Source organism: Mustelus asterias, chromosome 11, assembly GCF_964213995.1.
Source record: "Mustelus asterias chromosome 11, sMusAst1.hap1.1, whole genome shotgun sequence".
Lineage (NCBI taxonomy): Eukaryota > Metazoa > Chordata > Chondrichthyes > Carcharhiniformes > Triakidae > Mustelus > Mustelus asterias.
The window spans coordinates 21,276,653-21,299,761 of record NC_135811.1 but is presented as its reverse complement, the minus strand read 5'-3'; the positions used below and the strand labels follow the sequence as shown (position 1 = coordinate 21,299,761).

General features: G+C 45.0%; 1 protein-coding gene across 1 annotated transcript in view; it reads right to left on the bottom strand.

The window, feature by feature from the left end:
• Window positions 1-524: 524 nt before the first annotated feature.
• Window positions 525-23,109, bottom strand: part of LOC144500853 (shootin-1-like) — a 47,140-nt gene continuing 24,555 nt past the window's right edge. Inside the window, exons 4-5 of the mRNA XM_078224328.1 lie at window positions 767-861; window positions 525-542 (exon numbers count right to left, since the gene is read on the bottom strand). Of these exons, the coding sequence (XP_078080454.1) occupies window positions 525-542; window positions 767-861 (113 nt within the window). The remainder of the gene's footprint in view (window positions 543-766; window positions 862-23,109) is intronic.

Sequence of the window (23,109 nt, the reverse complement as noted above, 5' to 3'; positions counted from 1 at the left end):
CTGCAATGAGTAACTCACAAAGTTAACAAATTTGAGGAGATAGATAGGTGTTTAATTAGTTGTGGGATGAAGGGTTATGAGGGATGGGCAGGAAGGTGGAGATAAGATCAGCCCTGATCGTATTGAATGGCGGAGCAGGCTCACGGGGCTGATTTGCCTACTCCTGCGCCTAGTTCTTATCTAAGCTCACTGAAAATGTGAAGCAAAGAAATAATCATTGTTCAAATTTCATATATTAATAGAAACAAAATAAAAATCTAGATGAGGCAACTCCAGTTAAAATACAGTTGTACCACCAAATTTAAATGGTTTTGTACAATCCAAGTATACTTAATTATTAAAGACCTTATTTTAGGACATGCAAAATTCACATTAAAATCATACTGGAGTTAATTAAAGGGGACATTTCATTTTCAAAGCTAATTCTGAAATGAATGATTAGCTCCCATCACATCAATGTACATAGTTAACACTCAGGTTCCATTACTTGTAAGTTTTTTTGTTAGAAAAGCAGAACTAATGCTCTAGGAATACAGCAAAACCTATCAAAATTTTTAAATGAGCAACATAGGTCAAACCTCAACACCCCAAAATGCAATGGCATCACAATAGTTGATGAGGGTTAACTGAAGGAGCCAGTACGTTGTGGTTAAATAACACATAGAAATTTAAAGATTGTGAAGGGAGGGATGTCTGAGAGAGGTCTGAAGTTCGGCAGTTTTGAGATCCTGGAAAAGGAGGTTGTGCAAGGTACTGAATAATATACCTTCGAAGCAAATACTTCTGCACTTTCGCGGCAACTTTTTTCAATTTCAAGGTGGTCTTGTATTGTACTGACTTCCTCAATCACCATTTGTGAAACTGTAATAAAGAAGCATTCAGATGTGATCATTTCATTTACAAAAACATCTGGTTAATCAACAACTTTCAAAAACATCTTATACAAAGATTGTTAAAAGAAAAGTTTGCACAACAGAAAAAGTGACTGGAAAGCATCTGTAACCTTGACATTTTCTGAGGTAATCATAAACTGCAGCAAACACAGGCCAACTGAATCCACTTAACTAATTAGCAGATGCTGTCACAGAGAAAACATGAATCAACACTGTTATTACAAGTGGCACATTTGAGTGGCATCTAATTATGACTTGATGAGCTTGATACTTGCATTATAATCACTACCACAGCATCCCATCAGAGACTAAAAGCCTCTGATGGTGCTGACTTCCAGTAACTCCCCCTGAAACCTTCACAGTTTCTGGCAGTCTCCTTGGCAGGGCCCCCTTCTCAGTTAATGACATGTTAAGTATAATTACTGGTAGGCATTGTAAATAAACAGGATTGGAACCGAAATTGGACAAGTGCATAAGACAATCTGACACATTGAAAGTGGCAGGCCTAATTGAGAGTTTCTCTGACTGCTGGAGATCATTTAACAGCATTTCTCTTAGGACAGTGATTATAACTGTGGAGACGGGCAGCATAATGGTATCAGACAAATGTGAGCATTGCTGACAGTGTAGTGAATTAAATTGTATCTACTCTGTGAAACGCCTTGATGAAAAGTACAAATGCCTTGGTGGTCTTATCATTATAACACAATGGTCATGTTGTCATCAACCTTGCCACTGTCAATTGAAAAGAAATGATTGTGTTGAGGTTTGCTATTGCCGACTGAATAGAACCAATTTTCAGAGATCTATGAAATCATGTAATTGGGTATAGAATGCAGCTGCTTCACATACAAACTGGCCTTAGTAAACAGGAGTTGCACACAATGTGTGTTCATGCCTAAATACAAATCAAAACTGAACAGGACTCAAGATAATTTAGAACTATAAAATAGCTGGAACTGAGATCGAAGAGTTGGAATTTGACCAATGTCGATTTTATTTTTCATTTCAAGCTTATTATAAACCAAGGTCATTTCTTAATACTGTACTTCTGATTCCTGCTTACACCAACTTTAAGCCATTGACTTATGTAACCCCAAGCAGAAGGCTTAACAAAATACTTTCAAGACCACATTCAACACTATTTAAATTTGCATGGTTTCACTTGTCAATGAATGTGAATTTTTAAAATGTGTGTTTATTTGAAAAAGATGCATTTCAGTAATATTCTTGCCCTGGGTCTTAGCAAATGTATTTGCTCTATGGATTATTTTCAATCTGTCCAATTTTTGTTTTACAAGCACTCTAGTGACAAGCAAGATTTTCCAGCATTCAAAAGCTCCTGTTCAGGAAAGGCGTAACCTATACAAAATATATAGCTGGCTTAAAACAGAAGTGGCGCCGGCACAAACACATTTCTTTTCATCCCAATCATAGTTATTTTAATGAATTTTTAAAAATAATTCTGCTACATAGTTAAATCAATTCAAAAACATAATCTAAAGGACCAACTACCAAGCTGATTTGGAAGTGTACAGGATGGTTTGGTGAATGGATAAGGATCCAGCAAATAAAGATATTGGAAAGAACATTTTCTTCAAGTATTGCTTGAAGAAAAACCTAGATTATGACGCAAGTGCTTCTGTTTAAACGTGAACATCAGTGCTGAAGTAAGACTAAATGCTGGGATTTGTGAATGCTTCACAATTCTTTGTTCATGATTTTAGGGGAAAGAAGTGCAAGGATATGCGGGTAAGGCAGGGGGCTTAGATAGAATGCTCTTTCAGTGAGCCAGTGCAGACTCGATGAGCTGAATGGTCTTCTATATAGTGAAGATCGTAAGCATTTTTCCCCATAAATTGTTCCCACAAGGCCGCTTCTGCGGAGCTCTGTGCAGCCCCATTCATTTAGAATGGTAAAATCTTACAGCATTGGGCCATCCAACACATCATGCCAATGCTGGCTCTTTCAGAAAACATTGAATTAGACCCACTCCCCTATTCTCTTTCCCATATGCTCAGCAAATATTCCCTTTCCAAATATATATATTCTCTTTTGCAAGTCAGTATTAAATCTTTCAGGTTGCACATCCCAGATAATGGCAACGCGCTGCCTGACAAGTTTAACATTCTAATTAATAGCTCCAAGTTAAAGCACCACCCAACTCCAGCAAGCCTCAGAGTGACCTTGGATAGGACACTGACCTTCTCAGAACACCTAAAAACAACTGCAGCCAAGGTAAAGTCCAGAAACAACTTTATTGCCAAATTAGCTGGTTCAACATGGGCGCTGCTGCCACCACCCTCTTGTGCTTTTCCCAAGTATATTTGTTGCCAACAATGAAATGATCCAGCCAGGATACAATTTTATTTATTTAGCAAATGCAAAGTTCCTAAGCCAAGCAGTTTCATCCGGTCCTGCTGTGTTCAGTACAGATAGGCCATCACTGAATCTGTGGATTGGACACTCTTCAATGATATGGTGCATAGTTTGCTGTCTCCCACAGGCACATAGGGGGCTGGCACGAATGCCCCATCTGAGGAGGTTGGCCAAGCATGGGCCATGGCCAGTCCTGAACTTGACGTGGGTGGACCACTCCTTCCTTGGAAGATTCAAACGAGGCAGCTGTTGGGAATCATTGTGTCCAATGACTCCCATTCATTTGTCCAAGTAGAATTTATGTTAAAGTCCTGTATGGGAGGGTTTTTCCAGATTGGCCTTCTTGTTGGGAGTTGTACCTTGGGAGAGGCTGAATAGATCAGCATGAAGTGGAACGTGAAGGGCATTGTGAATTTTTTCCATTATTCTGTGGGTTGTTGCAAGTCGGCAAATATGTGGAGGAATAATGTTTGCCAGGACAGGGAGCCAAGGGAGTGGTGTTGAACATACTGTTCCAGTAAAGGTACACATGGTAGCATTCAGCTGGATGTCAACTCTGTTTGTATGCATATGATGATCTTGACAAAACATGGGTGCAGTATTCTGCTCCTGAGTATGAGAGTGCTGAGATTTGGAGGATGGTGGCAGCAGTACCCATGTTGAGCTGGCTAGTTTGGCAATCAAGTTATTTCTGGACTTGACTTTGGCTGCGGGACTTTTTAGGTGTTCCCGGAAGGTCAGTGTCCTATCTTGGGTCACTCCGAGGTATGTTGGAGCTGGGTGGTGCTTTAATTTGCAGCCATTAATTTGGATGTCAAGTTTTTTATTGGTTTTTGCATTGTGAAGATGGAATAAACTGGATACTGTTTTTGCAGGGCTTGGCTTGAGTCACCAAGTGTTACAGTATTGTTCAAGTTTTGACAAGTCCTTGTTTAGGGTCCGGTCCAAGGTGCCAAAGTCAGGGGCTTGAATTATGAGGCAGATGTCATTGGCAATGGTTTAGTGATATTGTCATTGGACTAGTAATCCTGAGTCCCAAGGTAATGCTCTGGGGACCTGGGTTCGAATCCCACCACGGCAGATGGTGAAATTTGAATTTCTTTTTAAAAATCTGGAATTAGAAGTTTAATGGCGAGCATGAAACCATTGTCAATTGTTGTAAAAAACCCATCTGGTTCACTAATGTCCCTGAGGGAAGGAAATCTGCCGCCCTTACCTGGTCTAGTCTACATGTGACTCCAGGCCCTCAGCAATGTGGCTAACTCTTAAAATGCCCTCAGAGATGGGCAATAAGTGCTGGCCCAGCCAGTGACGCCCACATCCCATGAACAAATTTTTTAAAAAAGAATTTTTATAAGGTGGTTTATGAAAGATTATTTGTGTACAAGTTGAACAGCATTGGGGCCAGTACTGCGCCTTGGGGGAGCCCATCGGTTTGTCTTTCCCATGTATATTTTACCTGTCCAAGGTGAACTTTGAACGCTCAATTGTTCAACAGTATTCCGATGCTTTTAGCCGTCTGGGGGGTGGGGTTTGGGTACATGAAAGCTTCAGGAGAAGGCCAGCTTAACAAATAGTGTCGCATGCAGTTGTGAGATCGAGTAACACAGGACCTGTCTTCAAGTTTTTCTGAAAGCCATTTTCAACGTTAACTAGTAAGGGTCAGTACTTGTTCCCTAGTGCTGTGGTCTTTTGGGAAACCAGCTTGGTCGACGCTAAGGACTTTTTCTACGATTGGGGATATGTGCTGAAGGATGAGGCATTTAAGGATTTTGTATGGGACCAACAGGAGAGAGATCGGACAGTAGCTAAATGCGAGAATGAGGTCTTTTCCAAGTTTAGTATGGTGATGACTTTTGCTGTCTGCCATTTTGTTGGAATTTATGACCATCGCGTAAAACTGGGTCAGCCAGGCAAGAACTCGGGGCCCCAGGTGTTTCATGAATTCTGGTGCAATAATGTTATATTCTCCTGCCTTGGCACACTTCAGGCTCTGTAGGACATTCTTTAGATTTGCAACCTCAAAGGGGACAGGGCGGATGTCTTTTTTTTGTTGATGGTGTTGCGTTAGTTTACACTGGATGTTTCTTGGGCTGTTTTTGTCTAGGGGTGCTTTAGTTATGGCAAGTAGGTGGCTGGAGACATGGCTGGGAGTAACTGAGGTGATTCTGGAGTGGGTGGCTTTTGGGCTACTCCAAGGTGACAGATTAGGCTCCAGCATTTCCTGCTGGAGAGTGTGAAGTTTAGCTCTGCTACAGTTGCCTCCCACTTCGTGAGGTGCACAGCATTGAGGGACTCGATCAGATGGTCTCCTACCACTGGGTCCCTTGATGCTTCATGTGCCTTCAGGAGGGCAGCACTTTCTTCATCGAAGCATGGAATGTAGATGGGTTGGTAACCTTGGGGAATTGCTGTGCAGGCTGCATTGTAGATGGCACCACAGAGACAGTTGTATGCTTCATCAACAGTGATGTTTCGCAGTGGGATTGTTGAGATGGCAGAGAGCAATGAGTCAACCCCTGCCAGTACCCAGGCTTGCCTGGGGAAGCTAATGATCCTTCCAGCAGACTAAATTCCAAAGGAAGCTTCATGAGCAGAGTTCATACAGGGAATCCCAGTCATAGTCCAAAGTCAAAAGGAACAAGAATAAATAGCCAATGTATAATGTTCCTTTTCCAAATGCATAGATGTGAATTTTAGACTCGGGATTGCAGCTTTGGTTAAATAAAAAAAGTGCCTCGAACAATACAGTTTTATCTCATTTCCAATCTTTCCCAATTGCCTTAGCCACTTTCCTGCCATGCAGGATTCTGCAGAGCTTATCAAAATACGTCATTCAAATCAAAAATGTATGTTTTCCTCTTCAGAATTCTATCATCGGTCCTTTTGTTCCTTTTTTCTTCCATGTTCCTTTACCTTCTTCCATCTGAGAAGCACATTGGGATTTTACACAATGAAGGTGCCATGTAAACAATCTTCTGTTGCTATGAAATGAAACATTCACGTATTGCACTTGGTATTAGAATGAGGTTTTAAATTAGATAATGGTCTCAGGGATGAGGAACTTCAATTATGTGAATTGATTACAGAAGGTGGGACTGTTTTCACTGGAGAAGTGGTTGGGAGTAGATTCAATAGAGGTATTCATAATCATGAGAGCAGGTAGGGAGAAACTGTTTCCATTGGTAGCATTAAGGCCCAGGCCAGAAACTCCAAGGTTTTATGTGAGGCTAGCCTAGACCATAAGTTTTACATTTGATTTCGGCATTGGTGAACACAAGGTGTTTCACTCCAAGTGTGATTCAAGTGACACACTAGGAAGCTTTTATCGAACAAAGTTTATTTAAGAACAGAGTTAGAATATAACAAAAAGAATTAGCATAACTTTTACGAATTAGGAGACTTAAACATGACACAGTATAATTCTTAACAGCTAGCTATCTCTGTTGTTATAATTTAAAGCAATACCCCACAAACATACAGCCTTCTTCAAAATTAGTTTGCACTAAAACAATTATGCTCACGTAATACTAGATTTCAAGCTTTTTGACACCTACGGACAGAAATCCAACAGCAATTTTCAGAGAAGGATACATCCTCAAGACAGCAAAACAGAGAAGTAAATCCAGTCCCTCAGCAGCTTCTTCAGACTTCATAAAGAGAAAAGGATACTTCTCTCTCTGCAGCTTCCAAAACAGCAACACTCAGACCGCAGAAGCTCCAACTCTAGAGAGGAGGTGAAAGAGACACTGTCCTCTCAGCTGCAAATAGCATTTGAAACAGCAACTAAGCTGGAATTATCTGTGAAAGCCTAGCTGTTTCCAGTCATATGACCTGACCTGTCAATCATCCCAATCAAGCTCTACTCTGCAATCCCAGAGGAACACAAAAACGACAGGACACTGCATTGGTTCAGGCTAAAACAAACATGGTATCAATTATACTGCTTCATTAACAACAGAGGATACTGGTCGTAGACAAAACAGCTCTGATAAAATGCCAGGGACTGCTAGAAATATCCTGCAGAGAAACACGATTAAAATACATTTCTTAAAAGCACAGTATTGTCACACCTCCTCCCTTAAGAAAAGAAAAACATCAATATTCAAAGATGGTTTCATTCATCTTTTAGAAGCCACCCTCAAAGACTTCTTCCACACCCAGGAAACTTGCAGCCACTGAAAGAGCCATTATTCCACAAGACACTCCCTATTTAAACTGAATGCAACACACCTGAAAAGAAATCACAAATATATTCATTACTCACTGTCTTCGAGTCCAATAATCCCTAACCAGACAAGGAATATAGATTTTAATCCCACAAAGAATCCCCAAATGTTAAGGCCCAGGCCAGAAACTCCAAGGTTTTTTGTGAAGTTAGCCTAGATCCTAAAGGCACAGTGTTGTCAGAGTAGAAGGATCAAGAACCGGAGGGCACAGATTTAAGGTCATTGACAAAAGAAGCAATGGCAGAATGAGGAAAAACTTATTCCCACAGCCAGTGTTTAGTATCTGGAACACATTGTCAGAGAGAGTGTGGTCAACGCAGAATCAATGGAAGCATTCAAGAGGGAATTGTATTATCTGCAAGGAAGAACATGCAGACATACAAGGAGAAGACAGAGGAGTGGGGCGAGGTGAACTGCGCCTTCGGAGAGCCAGTATAGATGTGACAGACTGAATGGTCTCCTGCTGTGCTGTAACCAGTGTGTGATTTTGTGACTGTGCCCACAATGAAGAAATTGCTAACAAGATTTTACTTCTGTAACTTTTACTTTTAACACAAATCAGAATCAACCTAAATTAACAGACAAATCATATTTAAAATAAACAGTAACTTTCATTTGAAATAGTCATTACAACAGAGTTACATCTGAAACAAGCACCAGCATCAGTCCCTGCAGATACATGACATAAGGTACACAGTTTCACAATATAATGCTCTTTATTCACACAGGGTAGGTTCAGGAGTCCTACCTGAAAGCAGCTTTCACCTCTCGAGTCTCACAAGGTACAATAATCAGCAAGGCGCAATACTATAAAACCCTCTCTCCCTTGGTCAGGATCATCCTGATGGTTTGCAAGATTTCTTTTCAGCCAGCCAACCAACCAACAAATAATACCAAATTCACTCTCTGGTCCTGTGATACAAACTCTCAGCCCTCTCTCATGTCTGAACTCTTCGCACTGCTTGTATGATTCAATTCCTTTTACTTCAATTCCTTCCTTTCCCCAAGATCATCTGAAATTCTATTTTCCTTTTTGCCAAAGAGAAAATTGACAAATTTGTTGAGAGCTTTGCCGGCTTCTCCTTACAGGAGTTCTATACTTTTCTTTCTGTCTTTGTCTGCTTTCTCTGTGTGTCTTGCAGTCATATGGCTTCTGTATTTTAATTTTCTTCCTGTTGGTACCACTGCCAGGTCAGGGGTCACATGGACCTATTTTTCAAGAAAATTGCAACTGGTTTCTTTACAATTGAAGCAAACTCATGGAAGCATTTTTCAAACATTAAAAACAATTACAGAATCCAGTCTAGAAATTATAAATTTCCCTTACTGTACTGCTTCTGGGCACAGGTAGTAAGCTGCCAGTAGAACAGAAAGAGGTGCAGAGGGATATGGGGAGGTTAAGTGAGTGGGCATCAAGGTGGCAGATAGAGTTAGGAAGTTTGAGGTTATTCAATTTGCTGGAAGAATAGAACATAGGGCAGCACGGTGGCACAGTGGTTAGCACTGCTGCCTCACAGCGCCAGGGACTCAGTGACCTGGCTTGGGTCACTGTCAAAGAACAAAGAACAGTACAGCACAGGAAACAGGCCCTTCGGCCCTCCAAGCCTGTGCCGCTCCTTGGTCCAACTAGACCATTTGTTTGTATCCCTCCATTCCCAGACTGCTCATGTGACTATCCAGGTAAGTCTTAAACGATGCCAGCGTGTCTGCCTCCACCACCCTACTTGGCAGCACATTCCAGGCCCCCACCACTCTCTGTGTAAAAAACGTCCCTCTGATATCTGAGTTATACCTCGCCCCTCTCACCTTGAGCCTGTGACCCCTTGTGATCGTCACCTCCGACCTGGGAAAAAGCTTCCCACTGTTCACCCTATCTATACCCTTCATAATTTTGTACACCTCTATTAGATCTCCCCTCATTCTCCATCTTTCCAGGGATAACAAGCCCAGTTTACCCAATCTCTCCTCATAGCTAAGACCCTCTATACCAGGCAACATCCTGGTAACCCTTCTCTGCACTCTCTCTAAAGCCTCCACGTCCTTCTGGTAGTGCGGCAACCAGAACTGGACGCAGTACTCCAAATGTGGCCTAACCAGCGTTCTATACAGCTGCAACATCAGACTCCAGCTTTTATACTCTATACCCCATCCTATAAAGGCAAGCATACCATATGCCTTCTTCACCACCTTCTCCAACTGTGCTGCCACCTTCAAGGATTTGTGGACTTGCACACCTAGGTCCCTCTGTGTTTCTATACTCTTGATGGCTCAGCCATTTATTGTATAACTCCCCCCTACATTAGTTCTTCCAAAATGCATCACTTCGCATTTATCTGGATTAAATTCCATCTGCCATTTCTCCGCCCAATTTTCCAGCCTATCTATATCCTGCTGTATTGTCCGACAATGTTCATTGCTATCCGCAAGTCCAGCCATCTTCGTGTCATCCGCAAACTTGCTGATAACACCAGTTACACCTTCTTCCAAATCATTTATATATATCACAAGTAGCAGAGGTCCCAGTACAGAGCCCTGCGGAACACCAGTGGTCACAGACCTCCAGCCGGAAAAAGACCCTTTGACTGCTACCCTCTGTCTCCTGTGGCCAGTTTTCTACCCATCTAGCCACCTCTCCTTGTATCCCATGAGCCTTAACCTTCTTAACCAACCGGCCATGAGGGGACTTTGTCAAATGCCTTACTGAAATCCATATAGACGACATCCATGGCCCTTCCTTCGTCAACCGGTTTTGTCACTTCCTCAAAAAACTCCACCAAATTTGTAAGGCACGACCTCCCTCTTACAAAACCATGATGTCTGTCACTAATGAGATTGTTCCGTTCTAAATGAGCATACATCCTGTCTCTAAGAATCCTCTCCAACAACTTCCCTACCACGGACGTCAAGCTCACTGGCCTATAATTGTCCGGGTTATCCCTGCTACCCTTCTTAAATAACGGTACCACATTCGCTATCCTCCAATCCTCAGGGACCTCACCTGTGTCCAATGAAGAGACAAAGATTTCCGTCAGAGGCCCAGCAATGACATCTCTTGTATCCCTGAGCAGTCTAGGATAGATGCCATCAGGCCCTGGGGTTATGTCAGTTTTAATGTTACCTAAAAAACCTAACACTTCCTCCCTTGTAATGGAGATTCTCTCTAACGGGTCAACACCTCCCTCTGAGACACTCCCAGTCAACAAGTCCCTCTCCTTTGTGAATACCGATGCAAAGTATTCATTTAGGATCTCCCCTATTCCCTTGGGTTCTAAGCATAATTCCCCTCCTTTGTCCCTGAGAGGTCCGACTTTTTCCCTGACAACTCTTTTGTTCCTAACATATGAATAAAATGCCTTAGGATTCTCCTTAATCCTGTCTGCCAAGAACATTTCGTGACCTCTTTTTGCCCTTCTAACTCCCCGTTTGAGTTCTTTCCTACTCTCTCTGTATTCCTCCAGAGCTGCATCTGTTTTCCATGCGGAGTTTGCATGTTCTCCCCGTGTCTGTGTGAGTTTCTTCCGGGTGCTCCGGTTTCCTCCCACAATCCGAAAGACGTGCTGGTTAGGTGCATTAGCCATGCTAATTTCTCCCTCAGTGTACCTGAACAGGCGCCAGAGTGTGGCAACTAGGGGATTTTCACAGTAACTTCATTGCAATGTTAACGTAAGCCAACTTGCGACTAATAACTTTTTAACTTTAAAACATTGGACCATAAATTCCACCCAGGAGCAGGAAGTGATGATCCACTGGAATTACAAGAGTTTAAAGTGCACTTACCTGCTTTGGAAACTTTGGGTTGAGTCAGGTCGGGCGGGGTGGGGCAGTTGTGGATCAGTGGGAGGGGACTTAGAGTCTGGCCTGTGGGTTGGAATGGGAGGTATGAGGGAAGTTCCATGTGGCTGGGGGTCAGAAGGTGGTGGAATCCCATGGTAGGGTTCGGTGGGGTGGGGGGGGGGGGGGGGGGGGGCGGTGGGAGGTGTCTAGAATGTGGGAGGTGTCCAGTGTGGGGCTCGCTCTGGCTGTTTAAGATAGTTACTTTGAAGTTAGATGTGGTTTTATTTCCTCTAACTCTTTCAGAGTAACCATTGCTGTAAAACTGAAAGAACCATCCGATGCTGGTGATTTAGAATTGCTTTGTCTGATGGTTCCCAGCCCAGCACATTGTCCAGGAGAAGTTAGCCCTTTGGACAACTGCTGCATAAACCCTTACCTGGGTACCTCCAAGAGGAATTCCTAAGGACATCTTTTGGCTATCCTCAAATCTGGAATTGGGTAGCCTGGAAGTTATGGGCCTAATCATTTTTTTTGAACAATTAGGAGACAAATTTAAATGTTGATTTTTCAGCCAGATTTAGACCATTATTCTGCTATTTAACAGCTACTTTGGACCAAAGCTTTAGCTTTTAATACTATCATGGGTGACACGGTAGCACAGTGGTTAGCACTGCAGCTTCACAGCTCCAGGGACCTGGGTTCAATTCCCGGCTTGGGTCACTGTCTGTGTGGAGTTTGCACATTCTCCTCGTGTCTGCATGGGTTTTCTCCGGGTGCTCCGGTTTCCTCCCACAGTCCAAAGATGTGCGGGTTAGGTTGATTGGCCATGCTAAAATTGCCCCTTAGTGTCCTGGGATGCGTAGATTAGAGGGATTAGCGGGTAAAATGTTTAGGGATGTGGGGGTGGGGCCTGGGTGGGATTGTGGTCGGTGCAGACTCGATGGGCCGAGTGGCCTCTTTCTGTACTGTAGGGTTTCTATGATTATGACTCCATTTGTCCAGTGTTCTATAACACCTCTGTCATTTAATCTCTTTGGCCCCCTAACCTATCCATAACTTTCTCTTTTGCTCCAAATGTGCCCCCCCCACATTTTTTCAACAGCATAAAACCCATCTCTCTCCAGTTCCAAAGAGTAAGAGGTTTCACAAAACCAGGTTAAAGTCCAACAGGTTTATTTGGAATCACAAGCATACAAGCAGCGTAGAAAATTAGCACAAATACAAAATACTGAGCATTCTGGAAATGTGAAGTAAAAACTCAGCGGGTCTTGCAGCTTCTGTACAGAGAGAAACTGAGTTAATATTTTGAGTCCAATATGACTCGCCTTTTGGAACTGGAGAGGGGTCGAAACATGATGGATTTTATGCTGTGAAAATGGGAAAGGAGCAAAGAACAAAGAACAAAGAACAGTACAGCACAGGAAACAGGCCCTTCAGCCCTCCAAGCCTGTGCCGCTCCTTGGTCCAACTAGACCAATCGTTTGTATCCCTCCATTCCCAGGCTGCTCATGTGACTATCCAGGTAAGTCTTAAACGATGTCAGCGTGCCTGCCTCCACCACCCTACTTGGCAGCGCATTCTAGGCCCCCACCACCCTCTGTGTAAAAAACGTCCCTCTGATATCTGAGTTATACTTCGCCCCTCTCACCTTGAGCCCGTGACCCCTCGTGATCGTCACCTCCGACCTGGGAAAAAGCTTCCCACTGTTCACCCTATCTATACCCTTCATAATCTTGTACACCTCTATTAGGTCTCCCCTCATTCTCCGTCTTTCCAAGGAGAACAACCCCAGTCTACCCAATCTCTCCTCATAGCTAAGACCCTCCATACCAGGCAACATCCTGGTAAACCTTCTCTGCACTCTCTCTAACGCCTCCACGTCCTTCTGGTAGTGCGGCGACCAGAACTGGACGCAGTACTCCAAATGTGGCCTAACCAGCGTTCTATACAGCTGCATCATCAGACTCCAGCTTTTATACTCTATACCCTGTCCTATAAAGGCAAGCATACCATATGCCTTCTTCACCACCTTCTCCACCTGTGTTGCCACCTTCAAGGATTTGTGGACTTGCACACCTAGGTCCCTCTGTGTTTCTATACTCCTGATGACTCTGCCATTTATTGTATAACTCCTCCCTACATTATTTCTTCCAAAATGCATCACTTCGCATTTATCCGGATTAAACTCCATCTGCCACCTCTCCGCCCAATTTTCCAGCCTATTTATATCCTGCTGTATTGCCCGACAATGCTCTTCGCTATCCGCAAGTCCAGCCATCTTCGTGTCATCCGCAAACTTGCTGATTACTGAACTTGCAAGTGAAGCAAAATAGGTCAAGGTTAGGTTCGAGGGCAGGAGAGATTAAATGACAAACACAAGGGAAAGGGAATGGTAAGGTTTGGACCAAAGTTTAATGACTAATAGCAGAATAAGGTTCAGCATTGGCTGAAAGCAAAAGCACAGGAACAAGATACAGACTGGCACTGGGGGAAAAAGATCAAAATGGAGGACAGAATTTTTGAGCTGAATTTGCTGAATGCAATGTTAAGTCCAGAACGTTGTAAAAGTGCTTAATCAGAATATATAGAAACATAGAAAATAGAAGCAGAAACAGGCCATTTGGCCATGATATAAGAAGAAGCAAGCTGGAGGAGTGGCACCTCATCTTCCAATTAGATACTTTTGGAGTCAACACTTGAGTTTAGACCATGAACCCTATCTTCCATTTTGATCCAGTGCCAGTCTGTATCTTGTTCACATGTTTTTGCTTTAGACAGCCCTGATCAATTTTCTGCTATTGACATTTTCTGCTATTTTGCTTTCAGACAGTGTTGACCATTATTCTGTTATTTAACACCTACTCTGGACCAAGGCTTTGGTCTTTAATGCTATCATTACGACTCAATTTGTCTAGTGTTCCATAAACACCTTTGCCATTTAATCTCTCTTGCCCTCTAACCTATCCATAACTTTCTCTTTTGCTCTAAATGCACCCCCCCCCCCCATTTTTTCAACAGTATAAAATCCATCAAACTCCTATCTCTCTCCAGTTCCGAAGATTAAGAAGTCTCACAACACCAGGTTAAAGTCCAATTGGTTTATTTGAAATCACGAGCTTTCAAAGCACTGCTCCTTCCTCAGGTAAGACTCACCTGAGGAAGGAGCAGCGCTCCAAAAGCTCGTGATTCCAAATAAACCTGTTGGACTTTAACCTGGTGTTGTGAGACTTCTTATTGTGCCCAACCCAGTCCAACGCTGGCATCTCCACGTCGCAGTTCCGAAGAATCATATAAGACTCAAAATGGTAACTCAGTTGCTCTATCTACAGATGCTGCCAGAATTTTTCTAGCATTTTCTGTTTTTATTTTAGAAAAATTAACATGAAGGTACAGCAAGCAATTAGGAAGGCAAATGCAACATTGACCTTTATTGCAGGGGGATTGAAGTACACTGCTCATGTGTAGGCCTAGGAAACCAATATAAAAATGTACAGGTGGGCAGGCACCTTGTTACATGCTATGTGACTTGATCTTTGTGATATTTTTGAAGGATAGGCTTGCAGATTTCAAAGGTACAAACAAAACAAGAGCTTTATTGGAAAGGTGTTTACTATACAGGCTGTTAGAATAGACTGCCTGTTTGCCCACTGTGGTGAACCATAGTTGGTTACCACTATGAGTGCTGAGCCATGGATGGTCAGCACTATGGGGTTTGTAGATATGTTACTGTAATTACTGTTGGTGTTAGGGTTGGGCTGTTCTACCTGTTGATATTGTTCTGTGGTACTCTCCAGTTGGCTCCGCCTACCAGGGGAAGTATAAAGGTCACTGCACTGCCTGGAGACCCTTTAGTCTGAGATTGTATTGTATATAGTGTGCTCCATTCTTGTCAGTAATAAAAGCCTTTATTTCCCGGGTACAATCGAGCCTCCTGAGTGATTTAATCGCGCATCAATTTTATTACTGACAAAATTTTGAAAACCATGGAGCAAATGTTGAAACCCAATCGGCTTACACTAGATCCACGTGCGGCAGGAGCGTCGAACACTTTCGACCATTGGTTAAAGTGTTTTCAAGACTACATCGATGCCTCAACAGCCATTCAAAACGATGATGATAGATTGCGGGTCCTCCACGCGAGGGTAAGCGACACTGTATACTTAGCAATCCGCGATGCCCAAGACTACAAAGGGGCCATCGAACTACTTAAGAAGCGGTACAACAAACCGCCAAACGAGATCCATGCTCGACACCTTCTAGCCACTCGACGGCGGCAGCCCGGCGAAACGACAGAACAGTACCTGGGTGAACTCCAGCAGCTAGCCAGAGCCTGCAACTGCAAGTCAGTGTCGGCGGCCCAGTATACGAGCGACTTGATCCACGATGCGTTCATGGCGGGAATCGGCTCGTCGTACATTCGCCTCCGGCTGCTAGAGCAAGGTAATCTAGACCTCACTAAGACAGTAGAATTGGCTGACGCTATGGAGACGGCCTCCAGAAGCCTAGAAACGTACCCCACCGACCATGTGGGAACATCGTGGCAAGTACAGCCACTGACTCTACTTTGTTCAGCGGCTCCGAAAAACTGCGCGATTGTGTTCCCAACCTCGGACCTGACAACGGCGGCAGCTCCAGGAGGCCCGCGGTGTTACTTCTGTGGATTGGCGAAACATCCTCGGCAACGATGTCCAGCCAGAACGGTATTGTGCTCCGCGTGTGGAAAGAAAGGGCATTATGCCAAAGTCTGCAGGACCAAACCACCCTCCAAACATAGCAGTGCGGCGTGTGATTCTCCTGAGCCTGTCTCCTTGTCTCCAGCATCTTCGAGGTCTTCCACCACGTGCGATTCCAGAGCGCCGCCATTCCTGACGACGGAGACGCAAGACATGTGCGACCTGCAGGGGCCGCCACTTTTAGCGCCACCGACCACATGCGATCCATGGACGCAGCCATTTTGGTCAGCACCAACCGCGGACGACCAGCAGGGGTCATCATCATCAACCATCTCAGCTGCCTGCAGCGGCACCCAAGACTCAATGGTGGCGTCAATCATCCTGGACCAGGCCAAGCCTCACAGACTCGACAAGTCCATGACGGACATAGAGGTAAACGGACGCCAAATTCATTGTTTGTTTGACAGCGGGAGCACGGAGAGCTTCATTCACCCTAACACCGTGAAACGGTGCGGTCTCCAAGTACGGACTGTCAGACAGACAATTTCGATGGCGTCGAGGTCCCGGTCTGTTACCGTGCTAGGGAGCTGCGTGGTCAATCTGACGGTGCAGGGCACAGTTTACGAGAACTTCAGGCTCCTTGTGTTACCGCACCTTTGCGCTCCGATGCTCCTGGGACTAGACTTTATGGTCCACCTGAGGAGTGTAACCCTGCAGTACGATGGGCCGCTCCCTCCACTTTCAGTGGGAGCACAGCAGCCTCCAAATTGCCCAGCGCGCTCCACGTGTAGCCTCTCGACACTCAGAATCACCCCACCATCCTTATTCGAGAATCTAGTGCCAGGCTGCAAGCCCATCGCAACCAAGAGCAGGCGTTACAGCGCTAAGGATCGGATCTTTATTCGATCTGAAGTTCAGCAGCTCCTCAGGGAAGAGATCATCCAACCTAGCTCTAGTCCATGGAGAGCGCAAGTAGTGGTGGTTAAAACTGGGCACAAACCCCGGATGGTCATAGACTATAATCAGACCATTAATAGATACACGCAGCTGGATGTGTATCCTCTCCCGCGCATATCTGACATGGTCAACCAGATTGCGCAGTATCGGGTGTTCTCCACCATTGACTTGAAGTCAGCTTACCACCAGCTCCCCATTCGCCCAGAGGACTGAAAATACACGGCCTTTGAGGCGGATGGTCGTCTTTATCACTTTTTAAGGGTTCCCTTTGGCGTCACGAATGGGGTCTCGGTCTTCCAGCGTGCAATGGACCGAATGGTGGACCAAAACGGGCTGCGGGCTACCTTCCCATACCTGGATAACGTCACTATCTGCGGCCATGACCAGCAGGACCACGATGCCAACCTCCTTAGATTTTTACGCACTGCGTCTCGCCTGAATCTGACCTACAACAGGGAGAAGTGCGTATTTCACAAGCGCCGTTTAGCAATTCTCGGATACGTGGTGGAAAACGGGGTCCTTGGCCCTGCTCCAGACCGTATGCGTCCCCTCCTGGAACTTCCCCTGCCCACTAGCATCAAAGCACTGAGAAGATGCTTAGGCTTCTTCTCATACTATGCACAGTGGGGTCCCAATTATGCGGACAAAGCCCGTCCGCTCATCAAGTCTACCTCCTTTCCCCTAGCAACAGAGGCTCGCTTAGCCTTTGAAGGGATAAAAGCCGACATCGCGAAAGCCACGATGCACGCTGTTGATGAGTCCATCCCCTTTCAGGTGGAGGGTGATGCATCGGATTTCGCCCTGGACACCACACTTAACCAGGCAGGCAGGCCCGTCGCCTTTTTCTCTTGCACCCTCCAAGGCCCCGAAATTCTACACTCTGTGGTGGAAAAGGAGGCCCAGGCCATTGTGGAGGCCGTTCGGCATTGGCGCCATTACTTGGCGGGAAAACGATTCACCCTGCTCATGGACCAGCGGTCCGTGGCGTTCATGTTCAACAACACATTACGGGGTAAGATCAAAAATGATAAAATCTTGAGGTGGAGAATCGAACTCTCCACCTACAATTATGATATCATGTACCGTCCAGGGAAGCTCAATGAGCCCTCGACGCCCTGTCGCGTGGAACATGTGCAAGTGTGCAGGAGAATCGATTACAGGCCCTCCATAATGATCTCTGCCATCCGGGGGTCACTCGGCTCTTCCATTTCATAAAGGCCCGGAATCTACCCTACTCAGTGGAGGATGTCAGGTCCATAACCCGAAGCTGCCAGGTATGTGCTGAATGCAAACCGCACTTCTACCGACCTGACAGGGCACACCTCATTAAAGCCACTCGCCCTTTTGAAAGACTGAGTGTGGACTTTAAGGGCCCCCTTCCTTCGACAGATCGGAACGTGTACTTCCTCAATGTGATTGACGAGTACTCTTGATTCCCTTTTGTCATTCCCTGTTCTGATACGACCACTGCCACGGTCATTAAAGCATTACGGGATCTTTTCACCCTGTTCGGTTACCCCAGCTATATCCACAGTGATAGGGGCTCGTCATTCATGAGTGACGACTTGAGGCAATACCTGCTCTCAAAAGGGATTGCCTCAAGTAGAACTACGAGTTACAACCCCAGGGGTAATGGACAGGTTGAACAAGAAAATGCTACAGTCTGGAAGGCTGTCTTACTGGCGTTGAGGTCTAAAGGTCTTCCAGTCTCCCGTTGGCAAGAGGTACTCTCTGATACGCTCCATTCCATCCACTCACTCCTGTGTACGGCAACCAACGCTACTCCACATGAGAGGATGTTTTCCTTCCCTAGGAAGTCTTCCTCTGGGACCTCATTACCGTCTTGGTTGACGCACTCAGGACCTGTCCTCCTGCGGCGGCATGTTAGGACCCACAAGTCCGACCCTTTGGTTGAACAGGTCCATCTCCTCCACGCCAACCCTCAATATGCCTATGTGGCATATCCTGACGGGCGAGAGGACACGGTCTCTATTAGAGATCTGGCACCAGCAGGGGACTTGGACACCCCAGTTGCTCCCACACCCCTAGTTAGGGACCCCCCCGACCCTTATCTCCCCTCCTGACACGGCGCGGGCAGTATCGGGACCACCACTTAATCCTCTTACTCCCATGTACAGCTTGCCTGAGTCCAGGAGATTGTCACCACCTCGAGGCGTGCTCGAGTCCAGCAGATTGTCGCCACCTCGTGGTCCACCTGTCCATGAGGAACTGGAGGAGTCACTGGACACCGCCTTGGAGAGAAGGTCACCACGGTCACCAGAACCGGCATTACCGCCAGTGTTGAGGAGGTCGCAGAGACAGTGCGGTCCTCCAATACGACTGAACTTGTGATTATATGAACAGTTGTTCTGTTTTTTTTGCCCCACTGGCCTTTGTTTTTAAAGGAGGGGTGAATGTGGTGAACCATAGTTGGTTACCACTATGAGTGCTGAGCCATGGATGGTCAGCACTATGGGGTTTGTAGATATGTTACTGTAATTACTGTTGGTGTTAGGGTTGGGCTGTTCTACCTGTTAATATTGTTCTGTGGTACACTCCAGTTGGCTCCGCCTACCAGGGGAAGTATAAAGGTCACTGCACTGCCTGGAGACCCTTTATCTGGGATTGTATTGTATATAGTGTGCTCCATTCTTGTCAGTAATAAAAGCCTTTATTTCCCGGGTACAATCTAGCCTCCCAAGTGATTTAATCGCGCATCACCCACGCAAACAGCCAATGATGTTATCAATACGTCATGTGACTGGACTTTAAAGTGACCTTGCTCCATCTCGGAACAAACATGTATACACAACACTTTCCCCTCCTTTACATTAGAGGTTCCTGAAATGAAACACAATATGTTAATAATAAAAACTTATAATATGGGTAATTCACAGAATCACACAGTACAGAAGAGGCCCTTCGGCCCATCAAGTCTGCACTGACATGTGAGAAGCACCTGACCTACCTACCCAATCCAATTTACCAGCACTTGGCCCATAGTCTTGAATGTTATGACGTGCCAAGTTCTCATCCAGGTATTTTTTAAAAGGATTTGAGGCAACCTGCCTCTACACCCTCCCAGGCCGCGCATTCCAGACTATCACCACCCTCTGGTTAAAAAGGTTTTTCCTCACATCCCCCCTAAACCTCCTGCCCGTCACCTTGAACTTGTGTTCCCTTCAACTAAGAGGAACAACTGCTCCTTGTCTTGTACACCTCGATCAGGTTGCCCCCACAGTTTTCTCTGTTCCAACGGAAACAACCCAAGTCTATCCAACTTCTCTTCATATCTTAAATGTCCCATTCCAGGTAACATCCTATTGAATCTCCTCTGCACCCCTTCCAGTGCAATCACATTCTTCCTATCATGTGATGACCAGAACTGCACACAGTACTCCAGCTGTGGCATCACCAAAGTTCTATACAACTCCATCATGACCTCTCTGCTTTTATAATCTATGTCGTGATTGATAAAAGACAAGTGTCCCACATGGTTTTTTCACCACCCCACTAATATGCCCTTCCGCCTTCAGAGATTTATGGACAAACACACCAAGGTCCCTTTGTTCCTCAGAACTTCCTGGTGTCATGCCATTCATTCAATACTTCCTTGTCAAATTACTCCTTCTAAAGTGTATCACCTCACACTTTTCAGGGTTAAATTCCATTTGCCACTTATCTGCCCATTTGACCATCCGATCTATTTCTTCCTGTAGCCCAGGGCACTCAACCTGACTGTTAACCATCTGGCCACACTGTCACCTGCAAACTTACTAACCCTACCCGCCATATCGTCATCTAGGTCATTTACATAAATGATGAATAATAGGGGACCCAGCACAGATCCCCGTGGTATGCCACTGGACACTGGCTTCCAGTCACTAAAGCAGTCTTCTGTCATCACCTCCTGTCTCCTACAACTGAGCCAATTTTGAATCCACCTTATCAAATTACCCTGCATCCCGTGTGCATTTGCCTTCTTTATAAGTCTCCAATGTAGGACCTTTTCAAAGGCTTTGCTGAAATCTATTTATACCACATCAACTGCACTACCTCATCTAGGAATACTCAGCGAGTAACTCACCTCCTGACTCCCCAAAGTCTACCCACCACCTACAGAGCACAAGTCAGGAGTGTGATGGAATACTCCCCACTTGCCTGGATGGGTGCAGCTGCACCCACATTCAAGAAGCTTGACACCCATCCAGAACAAAGCAGCCCACTTGATTGGCACCATATCTACAAACATCCACTTCCTCCACCACTGACGCTCAGTAGCAGCAGTGTGTATTACCTACAAGATGCACTACGCAATTCACAAAAGATCCTTAGACAGCATCTTCCAAACCCACGACGACTTCCACGTAGAAGGACAAGAGCAGCAGATACATGGAAACACCACCACCTGCAAGTTCCCCTCCAAGCCACTCACCATCCTGACTTGGAAATATATCGCTGTTCCTTTGCAGTCACTGGTTCAAAATTCTGGAATTCCCTCCCTAACATCATTGTGAGTCAACCCACAGCACATGGACTGCAATGATTCAAGAAGGCTTCTGAAGGGCAACTAGGGATGGGCAATAAATGCTGGCCAGCCAGCAACGCCTAAGTCCCACGAATGAATAAAAAAACACACCTGGTCATCTCCTCAAAAAAATTCAATCAAATCTTTTAGGCATGACTTCCCCCTGACAAGGCCATGCTGACTATCTCTGATCAGCCCTTTCCCCTCCAAGTGGAGATAGATTCTCTTCTTCAGAATTTTCTCCAATAGTTTTCCTAGCACTGACATGAGACTGACTGGTCTCTACAATCCTTCTTAAATAGCGGAACCACATTAACTGTTCTCCAGTTCTCTGGCACTTCCCCATGGCCAGAGAGGAACTAAAAATGTGGGTCCAAGTCCCTGCAACCTCCTCCCTTGACTTCCACAGCAGCCTGGGACACAATTCATCCAGACCTGGAGATTTGTCCACTTTTAAGCCTGTCATCGCCTCCAATACTGGATAAACATATGGATGATATTGGAATAGTGTAGATTAGAGGGGCTTTAGATTGGTTCCACTGGTCGGCGCAACATCGAGGGCCGAAGGGCCTGTACTGCGCTGTAGTGTTCTATGTTCTAATACCTTATCAATTCCTATGTCTCTGAGTTCCATACTTTCATCCTAATCCCCTTGGGTGAAGACAGATGTGAGGTATTTGTTCAACATTTTACCAATGTCCTCTGGCTCTACCAGAGGATTGCCCCCTGGATCCTTGCTCTTTCCCTGGTTAACTTCTTCCCATTGATATACTTATAGAATATCCAGCCAGAGTTTTCTCATATCCCCTCTTTGCTCTCCTAATTGCTTTCTTAAGCTCCACCCTGCACTTCTGGTTCACCACTAATGCCTCCGCTGATTTGCTCCCCTTGTCCCTGGTAAAAAGCCTCTTCTTTCCATTTCAATGCATTAATAAACAAGCAGTCAATAAGTTAGACATTCCGGAGGATGTTGATTTTTGTGTGGTTGTCAACGAACCTCAGGCCTCTGCTTTTTTGTGCAACCTCTGGTGCTTTTGGTCTAGTTTGGACATTGACTATGGTTGAGACGACTACGGACAATGTAGTGTTGAGGTTGACTCAGTGTTGAAGTGTCCTCAACTGGGGTACAGTTGTTTCTGGTGTTGTCAGGTTCTCAGAAATGTCCAGGCCTTCACTTGACACAGTTTGTTGTGGGCTCTTGGTTGACTCTGTCCTTGGCAAACTAGTTCTAGCTGCAAAAAGTGTCTTTTCCATATTACATTATCCTGGGTTTGAACAGTGTGAGAGATCGGTCCAGTCTGTGCTAATACAATGGCAGGTGTCCACTTCTCACTGGTGGTATAGTTCCTTGCCGATATTTCCTGACCTTTTTGAAAACATGGCGTTTAGCCATTCTCACGTTGCAAAATCTGACTTTGTTATTTCCTCTCAACAGTTTCTCCTGTCTTAGGCAGCTTCATCAAATCAACTGACATTTTACCATGTGTAATGCCGGAGAACTTTGGGTTGTTGAATGTGTTGTATTCCTATATATCATCAGAAATTGGCTTAGTCATTTAAGACAATGATTCTTGCTCATGAGTTACCTTCAATGAACACTTCATTGTCTGAACAAACCTTTCAGCCCATTTGTGGAAGGATGTTAAGGAGTGGCTTGGATTTCATTCTCCTTTAGA